Raw genomic sequence first — 22,526 nt, forward strand, 5'->3', positions numbered from 1 at the left:
ACTCCAAAAAGTATTTTATATGAATGTGTACACCCAAAAGATGCCTTACCATCGTGAAAAAAATGCAGAAACATTTGTCAAGATCTTTGTTTTTGAACAAAAATGACATAAAAAGTTCACATTCTGACAGAATATGTTGTACAAAAGTATTTCTAAAAATGTTTTCTAAATGATCTAATTTTATGAGAACCATGTAGAAAAGGATAAAATTTAAAAAACAATTTTACACACATTTGTTGTCAAATTTATTTTTGTTTTTGACCAAAAATGAAATGAAAAGTTCAGATATTGACAGGAAATTTTATAAAAATTTCAAAAAATGTTCTCTGAATGCCCTAATTGAGAAATATGCAGGAAAAGATAACATTTATATATATATTTGTAAATATTTTTACAAACATTTTGGTCATAATTCATTAGTTTGACCAAAAATGACAAAACGTTCACATTTTGACAGAATTTTATACGAAGAAAATTCTAAAACTCTTCTATAAAAATCAAAATTGTCCTAAAACATGCTGCCAGGTGAATATTTTGATTAAAACTCAAAAAGGTATTTTATATGAATATTTGAAAAATCACCCAAAATATGCCTTACTATAGCCGCTATTTATTTTTGTAAGGCATGTTTTGGGTGATTTTTGAAATATTCATATAAAATACTTTTGAAGTTTTAAACAAATTATTGACCTTGCAGCATGTTTTAGGACAAACTTGTATTTAAAGGCATTTCTGGGACTTATTTTTTTTTGCATTTTGTCACGATAATAAGGCTATAGTAAGGCATGTTTTTTGTGATATTTTGAAATATTCTGGAGTTTTTAGCACAAGTTATTCACTTGGCAGCATGTTTTGGGACAAACTTGTATTAACAGGCATTTCTGTGACTTTCTTGCATTTTTTTTTTCATGTTAGCAAGGCATGCAATAATGCAATAAAATAAAAAGTCCCTGAAATGCCTTTTAATAGAAGTTTGTCCCAAAACATGCTGCCAAGTGAATAATTTGTGCTTAAAAAAATAATTGGGTTTTCTCATTGCCTTTTTGGGTATGCATTGTCAAAGGTAATGGTAAAGAAAAGTTTAGTTAGATGTGTAAAAAGTAGTAAAAATTCAGTTATAAAAAGTAATCTAAAAACCAAGCAGAATACTTCCACAATCAGAACAGCGACAACTTTTTACTCTTATTAGCAAACACTTCACATTTCTAAAACATGCATTTAAGTCCATAGATACACATTTCAAAAGAATACAAGTCAAATTGCAACAGTAGCTCTTAGCTTTACTGTAACACTTCAGGTGAAGATGGACAGATCACATACTCACAACTACTTCTGTCAACCACATGTGTTCACAGGATTCAACAAAGACCCCATCATCAGGAGTGGAACAATTTCATTAAACCTCTTTTGGCCTAACACGAGTTGAGCTAAAAACATTCCATACAAATGCTCTCAGATGACTACACCATGTTCAAAGTGTTTAGCACTAGCATGTTACAAACCACTTCAATTAATCACTACAATCCACTGAAGAAACCATTTGCTACTTTGCTTTGAGTTTAACAAACTGCTAATTTATTCAATAAACTTTATACACTTCTAAAACTGTTTCCACCAATCTTTTCTGTAATGGATTTGTCACTCCTTTGTCAATACCTGTGAAAGGATCAAATCCATTTTTCATACCTATAATATTGAGGTTGAAGCAGCCCAGTCCGGCTGCACACTGAAGGAACACTGCACTCACATTACTTTGGCCATGATCTAAACCCTAGACGCATATGACCAAAAACCCCCCCCCCCCCAAAAAAAAAAAAAAAACCCACTGATAAATTGGGAAACAAAGCTAAATCGCACTCACAGTAAAACATACTTACTGGTTTAAAGATGGCTTCGTGGGTAATTCACTGTGTGTATTTGCCCAGTCCAGCCCCGACGTACTGTAAACATTTCACACTGTAAATGCTGTCCAAAAGTTTCATTTCCGGTGACAAAAAAAAAACTTGACAAGCTTCTCTTACTTGAGCAGCTCAAAAATGGCCAGGACGATGTCGTTCACGTAACAGAAACCAGATGAATCGAACTTTTTGGCGTCGTGGAGTCTGCTGCTACACCTGAAAAGATATACGTGCACGAACACGCGAACACACTTAAATAATGAAAACGTAAATACTTACCCTCGACAATAATGTGCCCTGGTCTTCATAGATTTCTCAACGTTTCAATACACTACAAAGTGCAAGCACCGCTTTGAAAGAAACGTTCCCCACAGAACAAGCTGCTGCTTCACTAACACTTGGCTGAAGTCGCAACACCCAAAATATTTGGACCAGTCAAACCAAATGGCCTTCGTGCAGATATTTAGAGGCCTAATATCTCGTAGAATTGAATCACACGCTGACTGAAGCAGTCAAACTAGTTTGAATGTGCAAACCGTGCGGCTGAGGCTATTGTTTAGCATTTAGCATGCTAACCGGCTGCCCCACTCGGCAGTTCAGCGTGATCACGGTTTCAAACAAATCTTCCGCACGCTCTGTGGAATACTGGTCCTTCACATGACGCGTTAATCGCCAAAGTGAAGAGAACCAGAGATAGAACTACGTACCGTCGTAATAATAGCAAACCATTTTCTCTGTGCCTTCACACAGCGCCATTTTGCAACCATCACCGGACCAGGAAGTATTACCACTTCCTTCCGATTTTCGTTATCCAATCACAAGCGGCAGCTACAATCCACCAGGTGACAGCGCATGCTCAGTAGTTTGTTAATCGGTAGATACACAGTCACTGTACACTATAGTCAGTGCAGGTAAAGGAAAATTCTTATAACTTATAGTGAATTGTGCTGAAACTACTGCTCACATCAAATGTGTACAAATGTTACATAAATGGCCAAGAAACGAAGCAGACACATTTTAGTTTTGGGAAATTACATCTTTTGTCTGCAGCTCCATTGCTTTTACTCTAAGGGCCGCTCTAAGGGTAGCAAGACTAAAGTCTTACTAAAAATAAAAAAAACTAGGCAGATGGTGGCCTTGAACGTGCAACCTTATGGGCCTAAGCTCACTTCCTTAACCACCAATCCACCACCAAACACACACACACAAAAACTAGTCTTACTATCATGAAAAAATGCAAAAAAAACAAACCCCAAAACAAACAAAAGTCCCAGAAATACCTTAGAATGGAACTTACCATTACTGAAAACATGCTGCCAAGTGAATAATTTGTGCTAAAAACTCATATTTGAACATGTCAAAATATGACCAAAAACAAGCACGACTATAATTTATTTACAATTTTTGGTTTTAAAAAAACATAAAATTTTGTAACCAACATGTTGGAAGACTTTGGCACGCCGGACGAGGATTTTTAGGTGAAGAGTCACTTGGTTTCATCTCTGCTGCTGCTCTCACCTCCTTTTAACCCAGTAAATTCCCACTGACCACCTCCACACAGCTTAAGCTGTTGGAGAATTTTTTTTAAATCACAAGGGATAATTCTTTCTTCTTTTTCTAAGTGTATATGTACATATGTTTGTTTGTATACATGTTCATATATTTTGTTTTTCCTTTTTAGGTGTAAGACACCAGTGCTTTGACAGAAGAGGCAGAGGAGAAGCTGTACAGAACCTGCAAACAGTTTGGGATGACGCTCATCAGTCTGGGACACTGCAGCAGTCTGGAGAAGATGAATATGTTGGATGTGTCTCTGTTTGTATGCATGCATGTGTGTGTAAAAACTCTATCTCAAACCCAACTACTGTATGCCTATCCCAAACTCGAACTCTAATCCCAACTGTTAAATCCCTAATCCTAATACACCATGTTAGAATGTAACCTGTTCAAACATGGGCTGTAATTAATGTGTCTAAGTTTTTAGTACTGTATATTGACGGTTTAAACACTGAGTCACAGACCTTACACTCTAAACTACAGTTGTATTATTGTCTAGTATGGTTGTATAAAACAGTATATAGTATATAGTCCTTCCATCAGCATTCTTGGGTTCATCACTCTCACCCACAAGACGCTTTCTTTCCCCGCTGACTGCACGTCTTATGACTTCCATACCATTCACGGTAAACCCTAGAGACGGCGGTTTTGGAACATCCCAAGATCTGCACAGTTTGTGAGATGCTGCGGACTCCCACTTTCAACCCCCTTTGAAACTCACCCGTGAATCACAGTTCAAAATATCCTGGCGTCTGTTCATGTTTGTAGTGTCGTGCTGTCTTCTTCTTTTCCGCTTAAGCCAACCTAGAAGCCTGCATTAAGGAACATCACTCCCACCTACTGCGTCAAGTGTGCAATTTACCGTGTTCCACATTTAAATTCTGTTTTAAATAGCAGAGTGGGCCTGGTCTGGGCATAAAAGTCCCGGGCTGTAAAAGTGGCCCACTCCGGTCCTGCTTCCAACACACTTCAAGGAATCATAGTACAACTTCCCTGTGTGTCTAAGCCAACAGCGGCATCTAGTGTAATTTCTGTGCATACACATTTTAATTTTTATACAGCGACAAAACGTCAGTCTCGCTCTTATGTATGTGTGATGCCCCGGACTTGTTGATGATAACTACATGATACAAAATAATGTGATTTTGAGTCTAAATGTTGTTCTAAATGTTGATGTCAAAAGTCAGACCATCACTGCACACAGTCTATAGAGACTGGTCAGCAGGATTTGACCACCTGTGGCGAGAACAGTGTCCAATCAAAACGGACTTTCTGCCCAATTGTGAAGGACTGTGATGTTCGGGAAGGAGCGACCGCTATGACAAAAAAAATCACGTGAGACGCGAGCGCCTCCTCTGACAGTGGACATCGTGCGCTCTTCGCTTTGTTCGTTAAGTGACGGAGCGACAGTATGAGACGCCATGGCATGGTGTGACCGAGGGGTTCAGACTCTGCTGGCCATCGTGGGCGCTTTTGCCGCTTTCAGCCTCATGTCCGTTGCCATCGGTACTGATTACTGGCTGTACTCCCGAGCCTACATCTGCAACACCACTAATGTCACCACGGACGAGAATCAGATGCAAACCAAAAAAGTTAAAGGCGACCTAACGCACTCCGGACTGTGGAGGATCTGCTGCATAGAAGGTAACGGCACTTTATACTTCTGTTAGAATTATTTTTTTTGACGTGAACAGCTGATCTGAACAGAGCGTCGATGACATATGCTACATTAAATGAACGCAACTCTTTAAATTGTGAAGATCAAACGACCTTTTTGACCAACTTCGCAACTACTAGAAATGTGTGTAAATCAATGACCAACAGTTGCTGCTACAACTTCACTTTCACAGTATATGGTCTATACGGTAACATTTCGATTTTCTTGAGGAGAATGTGAAGGAAAACCTACATTCTCATCTTCTTACTTTTCCTTTAACCAACATGGTCATGGTCAACTGATCATTATCATGCAGTGATAATGAGTGAAGCATTAAGGAAACGTGAACAGGACTGTTGTTGGTTCAATAACTTCGCATCAATAAAACTGACGGCTTCACTCCAAATAGACCAAATTAAGAAACCAAGTCACGTGATCGGTCTTCATCGGCGCCTCTTGAATGAGCTGTCCATTGCTGCTGGTGCTGAAATCTCCACTAGACTAGACTGTTCTCAATCACTCAGATGGTTTTACTCGGAGATAGAAGTTAGAAATATGTAACTGGACTGGTTTGGTGTGAAGGGTTTTTTCCCCTTACATACAAGACAATTTAGTAGCCTGTTTCTAACAGCTTTGGATTCTGCTAGACCTCTTGTTTAACTGAAATTAAAGTGAAAGTATGAATAAATGTCCTAAACATCCAAATGAGGGGGCTAATGAGCATTATTTTGTCGTGTTGTAGTTTATTCTACACTTTCCAAACTATACAGCCATCTTTTAACGCTCTGATATTCATATTATTTTGGTTTTTCTGTAGGTATTAATAAAGGAAGCTGTTTTTGGATCAATCATTTCCCAGACGATAACAGCTACGATACAGACAGCTCAGAATACATCTTACGTAAGTTTCTGAAACCTAACACTTCATTCTTATTGCCCCATCTGCTCAGTTTCTTTCTTTCTGTGCAGTGATAGCGTTAGCATAACCTACCATAAATCATGAGTTTTTATGAAATGATGATGTGTGTCAAAGGAGCACATTGTAACACACTATAGAAGGATGTCACTAAAGTGATCTCAACACCGATGACTTCACTGAGTAAATATAAATAACTCCATCAAAGACTAAACAAACATGACTAATGCTACAATTTCAAAGAAACTGTAATCATTTGTGGTCATTGGTTTATGACGTCCTCAGTCTACAGTACAGCTTTTAAAAAGCTACATGTTTGGTGACAAGATATCATATTTTCTAAAATTGTCAGTGTTGGACATGGACATGGACAGTATGTTGGACATTTTGACAAGTACTGTATGGGAATCTTCTTTCATTATATATTTTCCTTCATCATGCTCCTTTGAACAGGTATAGTGCGGGCATCGAGCTTGTTTCCCATTCTCAGCACCATCCTGCTGATGCTGGGCTGCCTGTGTACTGGGGTTGGACGGATCTACAGCAGGAGGAACAACGTCTTATTAAGTGCAGGAATCCTGTTTGTGGCTGCAGGTGGGAAGAGAGAAACTCAGTCTTACTTGACAAAGGAGAAGAGATTCTCTCTCTCTCTCTCTCAAGAAAAGCATAATTGCTTTAATAAATTTATTAATTTTTATGATTAATTAAAGACATTTTTTAAACTTCTTTAAAAAACAAGACTCAATTGGTGATTTACCCAGTGAAGCTGATTTGACCCTGAGGGTAGTGTGACCACCACAGTCATGGCTGATCCTTACTGTTTTTATGTCCTTTTTGATTTCAGGTCTGAGCAACATCATCGGCATCATCGTCTTTATCTCCAGCAACGCTGGCGATCCCAGTGACAAGAAAGACGAGGACAAGAAGAACCATTACAACTATGGCTGGTCTTTTTACTCTGGCGCTCTCTCCTTTATTGTGGCTGAAGCTGTGGGTGTTCTCGCTGTGAACATATACATCGAGAAAAACAAAGAGACACACTTTCAAGCGAAGCACGGTTTCATTACAACTACACAGTCCTCTTCACCTTACGCTCGCATCCCCAGTTTCCACCGTCGACGGAGGAGGTCACGCTCAAGTTCCAGGTCTACTGACCTGTCCAGGGACCCCTCCCCAGTTGGAATAAAAATGGGTGGAGGAGTAGGATTGGGAATGGGGCTGCCGATGGGAGACATATCCATATACACCTTCAATAGGGAACCCATGAAAAGGGGCAATAGTACTACAGGACCTTATAGTCCTGAAAGGGACTTTTTACAAGTTCACAACTGCTTCCAGAATGATCTGAAGGATGGCAACAACAGGAGAACCACACCAGTGTGAATTCTGGTACGCACTGCTGTATGGAACAGGTTGTTTCCCAACCCCATGGCACACCACCAAACAAAAAGCTCACAAAAGGTATATATAGGTAAAAAAATATGATAATCTTTTAGTTTACACTTACTCCAAAATTTATTTATTTTTTGAAATTTGGTAAAACCCTAGTAGTTAGTGAAAAATTGTGTTGAACATTTTTGAAAAAAAAAATTGAAAATGTTATCTTTTCTGCATGTTTCTCATCAAATTGGAGCATTTAACAAAGTTTTAGGATTTTTGTATTATTATATTTGAGGAAAAATCTGCATTTGTCATGTTTTGGTCAGATTGTGAAAAATATCAATGAAAACGTTTGTGAAAATGTCTTTTCACAATTTACTAACTCAGTGTGAAACCTGTTTAGTTGAAGACAACACTGATATACTCACAGAAATTGAAGAAAGACAATGATCTTCTTTAACATCTCTGATTCTCTTTCTTTTAGTTTACATAGTCATCTGCTGCCACCTAGTGGAAGAATGTTTAATTGTTCTCCGGTCACTATGCAACGTAAGAAACTAAGTGCAGCGCAACCCAGTATCTGGCTATGTAAAAAGTATCGATTTGTTGTATTTGTACAAAGAAAAAAAACTTTAACTCAGAGTGTATCTTTTGAAGCATTTGAAGGATAAATATTTACAGTGTGTAACTTTGTCAGTTTGTCACAAATTTTAAACCCGTATTTTGTTCATGTTGTGAGATAAAATATTAAATGAGACGTGACACATCAGTGAAACATCATTTTCATCAGTTCTACATTTCTCATTTCTCACCTCTTCTTGTCTCACTACTGCCAGCCAACAGGAGTGTGTTAAAGGGAACCTGTTTACCAGCGTAATGCACGGCTGAGCTGCTATACTGTATGTTCACACACACACACGCCCCGTTTATGTAGTGAACTGTGTTTGTGTGAAAGGTCATAAATAGTTGAAATCACTTTGTTGCAGTTAAATATTTTATGCTGCCGTTTAATTGAGAGAGAATCTTTGTGTGTATGTCTGTAAGGGTTTACAGTATGTATAGCTATACTTGTGGGGACATTTTTTAGTACAATGCTTTGTTGTGGGGACATTTTCAGGGACCCCACCAAGTGTGGTATGAAGGTATTTTGAAGTTTAATGTTACTTCTGGAGTCAGATTTATAAGAGAGTCTGTGTTAAGGTTAGGGTATGGATTAAGCGTAGGTAAATCCTCATAACTTCTGAAAACCAGACTGTGTGTTTGTGTATTAGTTTTGTAAAATTTCAGTCATTTTTTTCAACATTTTTTTGTTTTTAACAAGATTTATTTCACCATTCATATTTGTTTACTCTATCACTCAGATTGCAACATTGCATTCTTTCATAAGTCTCTCACTTCCTTATGTCTCTCATTTCTCCTGTGACCTGTGACAGACCATTTGACTAACTATGACAGAAGTATCGGTTCTTAGATGCTGATTAGAATCAGAAACTCTCTGTTGTGTATTTGGGAATTTATTTCTGTTCTATTCCTCCCTCTGTAAGCCCTAATATCCAACCTAACTAAAACAAACATGACAATAAAGGAAAGCTCGACTATGCAGTAGTTTTTTTTTTTCATACATTTAAGAAAGTAATTCCCAAACTTTTTTGGCCGCCAACCCCCTTCTACATCCCCACCGCGTTGACACACATTAAAGCAATTTAAAAAGTTTTTTATTATTTTTTTTCTGAAAAATCTGCATTTGTCATGTTTTGGTCAGATTGTGAAAAACTGATAAAATTCTTTGGTAAGTTTTTTTTTTCAAAATTGTATCTTTTCTGCATGTTTCTCATCAACTCAAATCAATTTTTGGTAAAATCTTAATTTCAGAGTTAAGATTTGTCTGAGTTGGTCAGACGGTGAAAAATGTTAGTTTTATGATTTTTTTTAAATGTTAAATTTTCTGCATGTTTCTCATGAAATAATTTAAACAATATAATTTACTAATCTAATTTAACATGTCGCTTTAAAAAAAATTATGATTAAATCTTTTTTCAAAATATGTTTCGGCCAGATCCTAATTTAGATGATTTAGATTTTAGATGATGATGAATTTTATTTAATTTCTTTTTTCAAATTTGTATCTTTTCTGTATGTTTGTTATTCAATGAGAGCATTTTCTTATCAAATCAGAGCATTTCTTTCTCAATTTTAAGCATAAAATGTTTAAAACTACAGTCATTTGGGTAAGTTAACGTGTACTTTAACTAGGAACAGGTAAGAATTGATAATATCTGACAGCTATGTCGAAAACACGTCTGAAAATTTTACAGAAAGGTATGTACATATGATCTCTATGGGTTGTGACATACAGTATGTTCATCTCACATCTGAAAGAGGAAATGCAGACAGAAATTCTTGAAAGCAGGATCACTTCATGTGGGAAACACTGTTCCTTGACAGCTGGAAACTCACTGTTGCTCTTTATAAACACACCCACTTTCTTCTTATAAATAGTTTATAGAGACACACTTGAGAGTAAGCACAGCCGCTGCAGAGGAAAGGTACGTTATTGTATACAACCCATACGAAAGCAGGTATGGGAAAATAATGTGTTGGAGGACACTCTTGTAATAGCACGGGAATGTAACCAGAGAGGTGGTGAGCACGGTCAGCCTGACTTCTTGACTCATCTGTCACATTTATAGCACCCTAATGCCCCACCCAACCTCATGCAAAACACTTACCAACACATGCTACCAGCCCACAGCCCACAGCCCACGACTGCAGACCGTTGATTTGGTCATCAACTTTGCAGACCTGCCCCAACAGCTGTAAGTCTAAACTTGTAGCCACTCAGTTGTAAAGAAAGTCACAGTGAGTAGAGGACGAAGACCTGAAAGTAGGACAGGAGCAGCTTGGCACTCTTCCCTACAAACAAGAGGCACATACTTGTGACAAGTGAAGCAAAGCCACTGGCCTGAGGGAAAGGAGAAGATACTTTTCAGGAAGCTTGCTGCAGTCGCTGAGAGAAGCTCTCCACACTGCAGAAAATCAATTTGATAGATTTGCTTTAATTCGAAAGAAGAACAGAGCAGAAAAAAACATCAACTGGAAACATGCACAAGCGCACCAAGATTAAAATCACCATCTTTGTGCTGCTGGTGGGAATGGCTTGCACATTCACATCAGTGGTAACAGACCACTGGGCAGTGCTGAGCCCAAAAGTTGAGACCTGCGAGGCAGCTCACTTCGGCCTGTGGAGACTGTGCAAGAAGACCATTTACATGAGCTCAGAAATCTTTGACAAAGGCCGAGGCTGCGGACCCATCAGTCTTCCTGGAGGTAAGAAAAACTGTTGTGGGATTTCATCCATCTGTAGTTAGGCATTAGCACAAACGTCTTGTGCTGTGATGCATATATGGTATATATAAATATACAGTATATATATATAAGGATCATGCAGGCCATTCTAGAGCTTATGAGTTATGAAGCTAAGAATAGAGGTCCAGATGAGAAAACACTCAGACCATGTCACACGACAGCATAACTGGGTGAAAGTGAAAGGAATATTATGGAGTACACAACCTCACACATGCCCACGTTTTAATACAGTTTATAAAACCAACTGTACTAAAACCTGTGATCTGCTTTACTGCACATCTCAACATCTAAATTGGTGACAAATATCATTATGAATAAATAAAAATGATTATACCTGAGGTGGTAAATGAGATCTGTGTTTGCAGCGACTACATGTAAACCTTATCAGTCAAAAAACCTCCGACAAACTGTACCTTTGGTTCTCACAGTGGTTTCAGGCCCGTGGGCAGACCACTGTTTCTGATTTGACCTTGAAACTACGCCCAAGCCTGTCCCTATAAAACCTGTCAATCAGAGATATGAGTGGCAACAGGTTTCAGTCAGGATTGGACTGACCAACCCAGTCTTTACTAGAACAGCTGAGGCTGGTTCTCCAACACTGAGTGAAGAAGAATGTAGCCCCCGCAGAACACATGGGCTCCTGTTTACGACTTGTTCTAAAAGACTCAGTAAGATGACAAGTGATGATTTATAAAGAAGTCAGTGGTTAACACTGGGTGATTTTGACATGAATTCATTTTGCCCATGTGTTGCTTCTTTATTTCGTTTGGAATTATTATTTGGTATGAGTTTGAAATTCAAGATTCAACAAACTCTTTCTTGGATGAGACTTTAGTACTTGTGTTGAAAAAGGCAACAAAACATAGTGATTAGTGTTCCTCTAATTAAAACAACACCAACAACACTGTAGTGCTGATCATTCATTCAACATATACCCCCTAATATTTTTTAGGGTCACAGGGTGCAGGGCGGAGGACATTCCTAACAGGAATGGGGAAAGGGTGGGGTCAACCCTGGACAGTTTGCCATTCCATTAAATGTCCACATACAGAAACAAACAACCATTTTAACTCACAAATTAACCTGTGGTCAAATTAGAGCAGCGGTCACCAACCTGTTTGAAACTGAGAGCTCCTTCAAGGGCACTTAGTAATACAGAGAGCTACTTTGATACAGACTTCCTGAACAACGTAATAATAGTCAGTTCTGGGACATACAGTAGCAGACACTCTTCTCACTATCGTCATTGAACCCATTTGAATATCACTGAGAGAGAAACTGATTCAAAAAGCACAGAAACAGTACAATTGTTGAATAGTTATATTTTCAGAACAAACTCCATGGGAATGACCCTGGGCATCACGTTGATGACCCCTGATTTAGAGTGTCCAGTTCTCCTCATGTACAATGTCCTTTACACTTAAAAAGGAGGAGACCAGGAGAAAACCCAAATACACAAAAACATGCAAACACTGAAGGGTAGGAGCAAACCGTTCATCTTCTTGTCACTAACCACCAACAATAATTATAGCGTATTACCATCATCTTGACTATTACTATACTTATCATAAGAATGGCCTGTATATAGTTCCTGGTCAGCTCTCATGTCATATGTCGCACTGAGATGTGGTCATTAATAGAATACAGTATAGATATTCAGTCAACTTCTCCTTAATGCAGTGTACATAGGGAATACTGAAACTAAATCTTTATGAAGAGAAGTCACTCCAGGTGAACCCACTCCCCCTCCCCACAAACATAAATAGGTTTCATCTTATGTTAGGTGTTTGACTTTTGGGAATCCCAGACATCAGGAGCAGACGTCAAGCAGATGGTTTACCTCAGTCTACTTTGTTATCCTAGTTATGGCAGGCATGTGCTGACATACTGTCACGGTTCATCCCACTCAGGAAACTGTCCACACTATGGCAAGTGGCTAAAAGTTAAGCTGTTATTGTTGATTATATTACGATACAATATTATATGATATTATATTATATGATATTATATGATATTATATTATATTATATTATATTATATTATATTATATTATATTATATTATATTACATTACATTACATTATATTATATTAGTAACATTCCATTATTTTCGTCTTAGCAGTCTTCCGAGTCTCTATGGGTCTTCCCAGGTCCGGTGACTTTATTTGGAGAGGAACGTTAATGTTTATCCTGGCCACACAACTTAAAGTAGCTGTCAATCTCTGATCCAACACAGAACCTCAGGCAGTAAATTAGGAGAGACCTGGAGAGTCTGTGATGGAAAATGTGAAAGGACTCATTTAGGTAGGCTGTTAAACTTGTCAGATGATATCAGGTTAAAATTTGTATTTATTATGTACTGCATCAGGTTAGGGGGAATTCCGCTCCAATATTTGGTCTAAACTAGTCTGCCTGACTGCCTCTAATCTGATATGACTTTTCCAGCTGTCCTAAAGGTCCTATTAAAAAAACAAATCTGATATCACCTTCTCACCTATCAACTTACACGGCTACTCTGTATCCCTCGCCTTGTGTTTAATTCACAACACAATTGACACAATTTGAACTTTGTGGTCTAATGACTAAAATTTGTCCAAACTGCTCAGCAAGCACTTGTTATGGTTATAAATATAGGCCATGTAAATACTCAGCTGTCCTGGGTGGAAGCCATGATGGTCAAATGTTCAGGACATGGCTAGTGTTCCTCTGAGTGATGGGGGCGCCTGGAAGTGTTAGACATACTTCTGAAGCTCGCTTCCCCACAAAACTCCCCATGAGACTGTCTTGAGGCTTTATGTCTCTGTGTCGCTCACGTAGCCACTTATATAACTTTACACGTCGGCAGCTTGAATACACAGTTCAAAAAATAGTGCACGGGAACTGCTGTGGCTTAGAAAGCCAGCACGCACAAGGTGGTGCTCTTGGTTATTTGATGTTTTTAAAACTAGCAACGCTTGATCTGGCATGTGTCCGCATATAACTGTGGACTAAAAATTGAATAAGAGTTAATGGACTGTCCTGTCAAAATCAATTGAGTTTTTTCAGGGCGCTAATTTTATCTGCCATGACAGAGTAATGACAACCTCCAGATTATCTGTACGTTCTAGTTCTAACAAGTCCTTTTCTATCTCCATCCATGCTGATGCTGACAATCCAGTCTGTCCAGTCGTATTTATAGCAAATTTTAATTTGCTGAAGTCTGAGAACGTCCAGTCGAAAGAAGCAGTGGACGTGGAAAACTTAATTTTCGAGGGTGCAAATCACAAGATACAGCTTGCTGGAATCTACACGGCGCCTTCTTCGACCTGCCAATCAAAACACTCAAATCGTGACTGTAGGCCTGCTAGACCTACTGTACGTGTTAACAGTTGATGTTGTTTTTAAACCTGGCTCAGGTTCAGAGAATCTGACTGTGTACCAACCACCACCTGATAACTATCGTGAAACAGTCGAGCCTTGAAAGTGAAAATCCCTGAGGATTTACCACACCGGTCTCATGTCTGCTGCAGCTGTTTTCATTATGACAGTTAACTTGGGGAATCTCTACAACATCACGTAAACAGTACAGAGCAGATGAATAATGATTATTATCACCACCACGGTATTTAAACTGTCTAATACACCTGTCACACACTGTATAAAACTGTAAAAAAAAAAAAGGATGACTTTGGAAATAATGCAAAAAAAGCATGATAGTTTAAGCTAAGTTATATTTAAATTGTTTTTGTTTGTTTTTTTGTTCTTTTCACAGAGGAAAACTGCACCTACTTCGGGCACTTCGCCCCAGGACAGGACTCAGAGATATTTGAATACAAAACCCAGAAAGGTATGTGGGGTTTTTTTTAATCCCGTTGGTCACATCCTTCTGTTCTCTCTATGAGTTCAATCAATTATTAATTATTAATTAAGGCACAGATCGAGGCACCAGACAAAGGTCATGATGGAAACAGTCAAAGCTGACTTCACCTGCTGCTGATTTCTGTGGACACAGAGTTTTTCAGGTCTCTCTTCTGGCCACTGCACAGTTGGTGGCGCCACAGCAGGTGTTTCTGCCCCTGCGTACTGTAAACCCACTTATATAATATAATATAATAATACCTATAATACCTGTGTTTTGTTTTTTCTTCTTTTTAACAAACATTATCACAAATCAGTATTTCACGACTATAGAAAACTCCACAAAAATATTATTTATTTTCTCTTTTTTAAGGAATTGTGATCAAATAGTGTTCTGATGGAAGGACAGTAGTATTTGCAGAACGAGGGTCTACTCTCAGTGTACTATAACCGCATCTGCTATTGACATGCCTTTATGATCTGACCCCATGAGTGCAATGTTGCATACAGGTCTGCTACTATACACGCATCTTGAAAGCATTCTGACATCACATCACAAAACTCACAGAATACTCAGTGTGTACACGTCCCATGATCAGAGCTGGAGATGTCCCGCACAACTCCTTCCATCCTGTCTCCAGTAACCCTGTTGTAAATATGTCCAGATCAGAGCAGAGAACGCATGTCAGATGACAAGCCTTCCATGTAATGTGCATTAGGAGGCTGAGCACATTTGGAACAATGTCAGGCCGTATTACAGGGGGTAAATGTGAATAGACTTTTACATTCTCCCAACCTTTACAAACACCCTAAACTCTAGATGTTAATGCAAGCATTCACGGGTGCTTCCGTACACACACACAGAGCACACACACACACACAGAGCCAACACTGACAGCTGGCCTTTAAGCAAACACAGCAGGAGAACGACGGCAGGACAGACCGGAGATCCCTGCTGTGTTATTCACTCTTGACTGAGTCAGTTGGATTTACTATTATGGTAAATAAGGTTGAATGAGCATAATAGGAAGTACGCCACCAAAGGCACATCCATCCATACAGCGAGACCCCCTCGCAACCAAGAGCTATAAATGTAACAATGTTTTTTTTTAATGCAATGTAAAAAGAAAATCGCACTGCACTGACATAAATAATACATTCAGCTTTAACTGCACTGAACCATTAACGCTGCATTGTCTTCTGCCTTCGCTCAGTGTTGCTGAGATCTGTTCGACCAGTTCAACACAAGTAGATTTTAGTTCATATTTCTTTGAGCGCACTTGATTTCAAGGTAGGGACTGTCGCTAACTTTCAGATTACAGTCTCACCAGCATCGCAGGTTTTTAATATTTTAAATGTATTCTTGTATTACGGATTTTTCACTCTATTGCAGGTTTTTGCAGTATATAAAAATAATATTTTATAATAATAATAATTTTTATTATCTTCGTGATAATATAAGCATTTTCTAGCCCGAGAAGAGAAAAAACTGTAAAAATACATTAAAATACATTTTGTAACACATATATAACAGGGTACTGCAAGAAATAACCTAAAAAATATGTATACGTAAATGAGAATTATGAAACTTATATTAACTTTTTTGTGATATTTCACGATGCCTTCAGAAAGGTTCAATCAATCAATCAATCAATCAATCAAACTCAATTCATCACAAAGGTGGTGAAACATGTGAATTCCATTGTGGCTCAGTTTACTAGATAATGTAGTACTGAAAACACTTCCTTTCTCTCATTTCAGAGTACAACATCTCTGCAGCTGCCATCTCCATCTTCTGCCTGGGCTTCATAATACTGGGGGTCCTGTGTTTGATTGGATCTTGTACTGGTAAAGGCAAAGGAAGAGACTACCTACTCAAACCTGCCGGAATGTTCTTTGCATTTGGAGGTGAAATCAGTCGATCAATGGAATCTCTACGTACTACAGCACCCAGAAATCCTTTCGTTCAAAGTAATAAAGTGACTGTTTTTTTTTCTGCTCCAGGCCTCTGCACCTTTGTCTCACTGGAGGTGATGCGTCAGTCGGTGAAAAGAATGATCGAGAGCGAGGAGACAATCTGGATTGAATACTACTACAGCTGGTCCTTTGCTTGTGCCTGTGCCGGCTTTGTGATTCTGTTTGTGACAGGTATCACCCTCCTGATCCTATCCATGCCTCACATGCCCAGGAACCCATGGGAGACTTGCATGGACGCTGAGCCAGAGCAAGTGGAGTAATGGTGACATGAAAATGAACGCAAGAGTGAGGAGACAGTGGCTGTGAGTTAAAGCACAGCTGTGAGTTAAACGAGCGAGAACTGGCAACCTAACATCATACCAACAGAGCATGGCTCTGTGGTGAGGATTTAAACCTCCAACAATACAACAACCTGAACAAAATCCATGTGTTTATGAGATTTAAATGTGCCTCATTGTGGAGAATCAGAATTAAGATTAGACCTTGGCCTAAACCACATCAACTCAACCACATAGACGTCCTCAGGATTAGAGCTAGTGTACAACAGACTAACTGATTACAGGTCAATGTTGGACATGTTTTGTTTCCAATCTGTCTCCATTTTGTACAGATAATATAATAATATAATATTTACAGTACTGTACAGTACACATTCGTCTGAGAATAAGGTACTAAACTTTAGCTTTATTTGATATTTTATTTGATATCTTTGATATGTGTACGTGATGACAAGAATAGACACAACACGTGCTACGAGTCCCCAGTGTATCGATACATATGTTGAAACGCAGTATCAACTAACACTCTGCTGCTCTTCTGTCTGCATGTGAACGCCAATCATTCTGGAATTAGTTTAGCTCCAGCACATGCATCTAATGTAAAAACTCTTCTCAATAATTATGCCAACTAAGGCTGCGGTGACTCTCGGTGTCACTGTGTTTCTTTGATTACAAGGAATCTTTTATACTTTTAACCAATTAAATTTTTGTAGCCATTCCCGAATAACTGTGGTCCTTATTACAACTTCTAGAACATGTGGCCCACAAAATTAACACAACTTATTTTTCTACTGTAAAACACAAGACCATTTAAGAGACAGCATAGAAGAAGGAATATATATATATATAAACATATATTTATATCTGACAATACAAATCTGTTTACAAACAAAGAAACTTACGGGCCCAATACATAGCCAGGTGCGACTCCTTTGCATTTTTTAAAATATCATCTACAAGTAATACATTTGCTATTTGTTTAATTTGCATGCTAATATCTTTATAGTAAGAAAAAAAATGTTTAGATGTCACAGTTTGAACACGTGGTCGAGAGGAGCACAAGTTTTAAATCAGTCTGGTCTGTCTAGACCTGACAAGCAGGACAATGGCTGTGTCCTCAGCATCGTGTACGATATTACCCACAGGTGATGAGTGACATCACCACACAGACAGTTATAGCTATTACATTACACATTACAAGGGAATACGGTGTGTTTCACCGTCTTGGCCGAAAACTGCCCAGGACTGAACTGTCTCTCTTTGAACTGTGTCTAAGCCTCGTCCCAGAAAAACATGTAAACTAATGTGATACCAACTGCTGTGCTGACATGAACTTTATTTATTCTGTTGTTTTTTATTTGACCAGTAATCATAGCATGCAAACATGTTTTCAAATGACGAAAGATATGTCTGAGTGTTCATTGAAGAATAAATAAAGAAAAGAAAATTTAAAAATGGCCTCTTTCATCCTTCTAACGTTGCGCAGAACTAACTTTGAATTACAGGTGACGAAAAACAAGTTATTATTATTTTTATGTAAAAGCAGGCATTTAGTTTTCTTTTGTCCAAAAGCTACCATATATTTGTATTGACATTTATTTTCACAAACCGAAGGACAAGGCTTTAATGCCGAGGAGGTTCAATAAAAACACTTTAATAGCGAAACAAATAAAAAAAAGAAATAAACATTTTAAACACAGTCTAAAACCTGTATTATGACCACCACCAATTGAAATAAATGAGTCAAACATATCTATTCATTATTTTATACCCATGAGGGAAAAACCAGTGGGACTGGGAGGCTGAGAACTGGTGAACTGTTTCTTCACTTCAACATGAGGAAAAAAAGGACGAGAGCAAACAGGTAAAAGGAAATATGTGGCATTTATAAAAGGCTGAAAAGAGTGCCCTCTGTTGACTGGGCGAAAGGTTGCTCCCTTTCCGTGCAATACACAAATATCACAACTTTATGCTGACAATTTAACAGTGGGAACTAGAAACACACTAAATCCGACTTCATGAAAAGCTTATTTTTTTTCATTTAGTATCTTTTTTTAATAAATATATCTAATGACAAAAAATAAGCCATAGAGCAAAAAAGAGAGAGAGAGTAACAAGTGTACAACTGAATGGATTTGGCTTGATGGCTCCAGGTTGAAATATAAATATAAGTGTATCTGAGAAAGCAGTGAAATATCAGTATTGCACAACTCCAGGGATTAGCCAACAACTGCTAGTTGGATTAGCACTGAATGTTAGAACTGTCATTTAACACATGGCAGGGAGCAACCTCAGCTTAAGCCCTGCTAAATGAAGAAAACATTGACACGTTAGTAAAATATTCCAACTTTTGTTAATAATCTTCACTAGTTGTTGTAAACACCAAATGCCAAAATTTACCTTTGTTGTATGATACTTTTTTTCTGTATTTAATCCACAAATCAAACTTATATACAGGAAATAAACCGCCAGCTCATTTCAACATGCAGAAAAGAATGCAACATTAAAAAGAAAAAAAATCCATATTGACTATGATGGAAGCGCAGGACAAAACTAGCAACAAACATTTAACGTACACTGAGTCGATCATTAAATCATTTGATCTCGAAATCAAAATGTTTAAAAAAACAAACAAACAAACAAAAAAAAAAACAAATGTTGCTGTGTTCCAACTACTGTCCAGGTGGTTGTTGGTGCCCATTTATTATCAACTATTGGTAATTTTGATTAAAAAGGGCAAATCTCCTTTTTGTTTTAACAGCTTCTACAAAATTGAGGTGCTGACAAAGTTCTTTTTTGCAAATATCTAAAAAATGCCTATTTACAAGTATTTGTTGTTTCTCGGCTTAAAAACAATCCTGATCTTGGAATTACAATCATACATTTCACTGCCGACTGTTCAAAACCCAGTTGTTTGCAGGAAAAGTAACTTGTAATTTTCTTTTTCTTCTTTTGAGTTTGGATTAATAATAATATGAAAGCCATGACACAATACAATAAGACCCATCTACATACTGGGCAGTGTTGTTTCACAAACACATAACAGTTCCAACAGAACATAGCGCTGGGCAGGTTATTCCATTATTGTTTATTCATAAAGTGAAAATGACTATTTTTCTTGTATTATATTTATATTGTGAAAGTTGTGTATCAACCTCCAGATTAAACTAAATGGGGTTTTTAGACGCAAAAGAAATTATGAATAGAGTGAATAAAGGGCATGTGGGTTAATTTTTTGAATTTTTTTAATAAAAAAAAAAAATTTTTTAGAAAAACAGAAAATGTAAATATATATAAAGACCAATGCGGTTCCACCTTCAACAGAGACAGAAAAAAAGGGACAATTGTTTGCTTTTAACGCCTAATGTGTAACGAAGGGTGTGCTACCGACTTTCAAATTTCATGGAAATGATTAGTGACAACAAATGTCAAGTTGGGGAAAAGATTAAAAATGTAACTTTTGTTGAAACTCGTGACTTAGTAGATTGTCATTCATAGAAAATGGGAAAGACGTGTTGACAGTTCATCCTTCAACCTGAACTCAGTAATAAATCTGGGGAAATGATGACCGTTCCTGATAGAACACAAATAGTTGACACCCAAAATAAGCGTAAAAAAAAAGACAAATAAATACCCTGAAAAACACTTTTTATACTTGCAGATGTTCATTTAAAAATTGTGATCACACCTCCAAACTCAACTTACCCTCCATGATGTGTCACTCTGACTTCTCCACTCTCTCATCACTTTCACAAACCCACGAAGCAAAGCCAACTTAAAAATCTCTCAAACACGAATGCATCCCCAGCTGTGAGGATACAATCACCACATCTGACAATGGATGAAAAGCAAAAGGAAACAGATGATCACAGGAAGACAAAATAAAACTACAGATAGTCTGCCTCAGTAATTCAGATGGAGATATTTTCATGATATTAAAAGAACATTTGGTGCTTTTGATTTCTTAGCAAACCAAAGCAGGAACAACAGGACTGTTGCAATGTTAATCTCTTCAAACTGTATGGTTGCCATTAGGATATAGGTAAATAGTACAGTATGCTATCATTATTCGTGTATTTGTTTAGTAAATAAGCATTAACAATTAGAAAAGAAATCACCGAAGACAAACCCTCAGATCAAGGTCTGGAGAGTCAAACAAGAGAAAAGTATATATCATGAAAATGCTAGAAAGATACAGGACTTTAAGAACATGTCTGTAGCATACAATTCAGTCTTTTGAGTTTTTCATACGTACAGATAAGAGGAAGATTATCTACTTCTATACACTGTAGTTTTTAATTCAGTTGACCACTCAGCTTTTGTCCATTACCACAATGACAGTAGTTTGGAAACCAATACGATAACAAGTACTCAAAACATCTGTAAAAAAAAAAAAAAAAAAAAAATAGTAAAGAAAAATCGGAAGGTAGCTAAGTAATCAACTGAGTCACCCTTTTTTATTTACTTTTTTAAATAGCTTTTTTTTAGCATTACGTACATATACAATAGTAGATTATATAAGTATATATTCATATATACATGAGTATGTATATATACCAGTAATGCATTCTTTATACTTTTTTCACAAATATGTGAGAAGGGAAAAGGATGAATTACAAATAAAAAGCTGAAATGAAATAAAATTGATAAAAAACAAACAAAATAAACTGTAAATGCACTTGGAGCTTTTTTTTAAGAAAGTATTCTTTTATGTTTTTTTTTTTTTTTGTTTTGTTTTTTTTTTTTTTTTTTGTTTTTTTTTTTTTTTATATATATTTTTCATTTAATCACATGTAATATGAGGGAAAAGTGACACTCATTTGAAGTAGGAGTAGTATCCATTGCTACCATTTGAACTTCCTATACTTAGCTCTTGGAGGAGAGACAGGGGGTTGCTGTTCTTTTTGACCTGTTCTGGTCGAACAGCCCGGGGCTTGGGTGGAGCACGGAGGGCACTCGCATAGGACATGATGGGGGGTTTATTTAAATTTGAACTGCCCTGGCTGGGCTCTGTGGGAACCTGCAGTGGTTGTTGTTGCTGCTTGTTATTGGGCATGAGAGGAGGAAACTGTCCAAGGTGCTGAAGGGAGTTTAGAGGGTGCAGGTGTGTCTGCTGTGCTGCCGAAGCCTCGGCCTTCACCTGCTCCTCTGTCTGACAAATGGGCTTGGAGGCTGGATATAGAAAGGTTCATCAGGATGAAATGTGTTAAGTGAGTTTGATTTGAACAGTAAATTCACAGAATACACAGTGACTAAAATAAATAACAAAAACTGAAAGGTAAGAACTGTACTGTCAGAGAATTACATTAGAGAATGACACCTACCAATGATTTCTCGGTGCTGAGACAGTGTGCCGGCTCCATTACATGGAATGTTCTGGAACGGGCCTGGACCTCCACCATTGCTGGACCATGAGTCATGTGAGGGCAAAATGTACTGGGTATGTGGGTGCGGATGGTGCTGCATTGGTGGATGATGGATGTCCTGCTGATCTGATGCACAAGGCTGAAATTGCTGGGACACAGCACCGTGGGTGTTGGCTGGAGACAGTTCATCAGGGAAGCCAGAGGAGATGCGACGTTGGTAGAGAGGCCTACCTGGGCCTCTGGGCTCATACTGTAGACAGAGTAGGGATGAAAAAGGAATTAGAAAAAGACATGT

The 22,526-nt window shown here is 37.8% G+C and overlaps 3 protein-coding genes across 4 annotated transcripts in view; 2 read left to right on the forward strand and 1 right to left on the reverse strand.

Annotated features, from left to right (window-relative positions):
- Positions 1-3,985: 3,985 nt before the first annotated feature.
- On the forward strand, positions 3,986-9,145 carry LOC103384110 (voltage-dependent calcium channel gamma-4 subunit). Its single transcript, XM_008317499.3, has 4 exons — positions 3,986-5,099; positions 5,930-6,013; positions 6,482-6,622; positions 6,873-9,145. Exons 1-4 carry the CDS (start codon positions 4,877-4,879, stop codon positions 7,409-7,411), a joined length of 987 nt encoding a protein of 328 aa, XP_008315721.1. The 5' UTR covers positions 3,986-4,876; the 3' UTR covers positions 7,412-9,145.
- Positions 9,146-9,695: 550 nt separating this feature from the next.
- Positions 9,696-17,688, forward strand: LOC103384109 (voltage-dependent calcium channel gamma-1 subunit). The gene is made up of 4 exons (XM_008317498.2): positions 9,696-10,735; positions 14,525-14,599; positions 16,372-16,518; positions 16,615-17,688. Exons 1-4 carry the CDS (start codon positions 10,510-10,512, stop codon positions 16,845-16,847), a joined length of 681 nt encoding a protein of 226 aa, XP_008315720.1. The 5' UTR covers positions 9,696-10,509; the 3' UTR covers positions 16,848-17,688.
- Positions 17,689-18,499: 811 nt separating this feature from the next.
- The window catches only part of helz (helicase with zinc finger), a 25,523-nt gene continuing 21,496 nt past the window's right edge, over positions 18,500-22,526 (reverse strand). The window contains exons 32-33 of one of the 2 annotated variants that reach the window (XM_008317495.3): positions 22,190-22,481; positions 18,500-22,037 (exon numbers count right to left, since the gene is read on the reverse strand). In XM_008317495.3, coding sequence (XP_008315717.1) covers positions 21,682-22,037; positions 22,190-22,481 — 648 coding nt within the window. In that variant the 3' untranslated portion in view covers positions 18,500-21,681. The remainder of the gene's footprint in view (positions 22,038-22,189; positions 22,482-22,526) is intronic. The other variant, XM_008317497.3, reaches the window with a different exon arrangement.

The sequence above is a fragment of the Cynoglossus semilaevis genome, chromosome 9 (assembly GCF_000523025.1).
Source record: "Cynoglossus semilaevis isolate Cse_v1.0 chromosome 9, Cse_v1.0, whole genome shotgun sequence".
Lineage (NCBI taxonomy): Eukaryota > Metazoa > Chordata > Actinopteri > Pleuronectiformes > Cynoglossidae > Cynoglossus > Cynoglossus semilaevis.

Excerpts from the sequence above, each read along its gene's own strand:
- LOC103384110 (XM_008317499.3), top strand. The coding sequence starts at position 4,877 with ATGGCATGGTGTGACCGAGGGGTTCAGACTCTGCTGGCCATCGTGGGC. Across the intron at positions 5,100-5,929 it reads GAGGATCTGCTGCATAGAAG|GTATTAATAAAGGAAGCTGT; the intron begins GTAACGGCACTT and ends GTTTTTCTGTAG. Across the intron at positions 6,623-6,872 it reads AATCCTGTTTGTGGCTGCAG|GTCTGAGCAACATCATCGGC; the intron begins GTGGGAAGAGAG and ends TTTTGATTTCAG.
- LOC103384109 (XM_008317498.2), top strand. The coding sequence starts at position 10,510 with ATGCACAAGCGCACCAAGATTAAAATCACCATCTTTGTGCTGCTGGTG. Across the intron at positions 14,600-16,371 it reads TGAATACAAAACCCAGAAAG|AGTACAACATCTCTGCAGCT; the intron begins GTATGTGGGGTT and ends CTCTCATTTCAG. Across the intron at positions 16,519-16,614 it reads AATGTTCTTTGCATTTGGAG|GCCTCTGCACCTTTGTCTCA; the intron begins GTGAAATCAGTC and ends TTTCTGCTCCAG.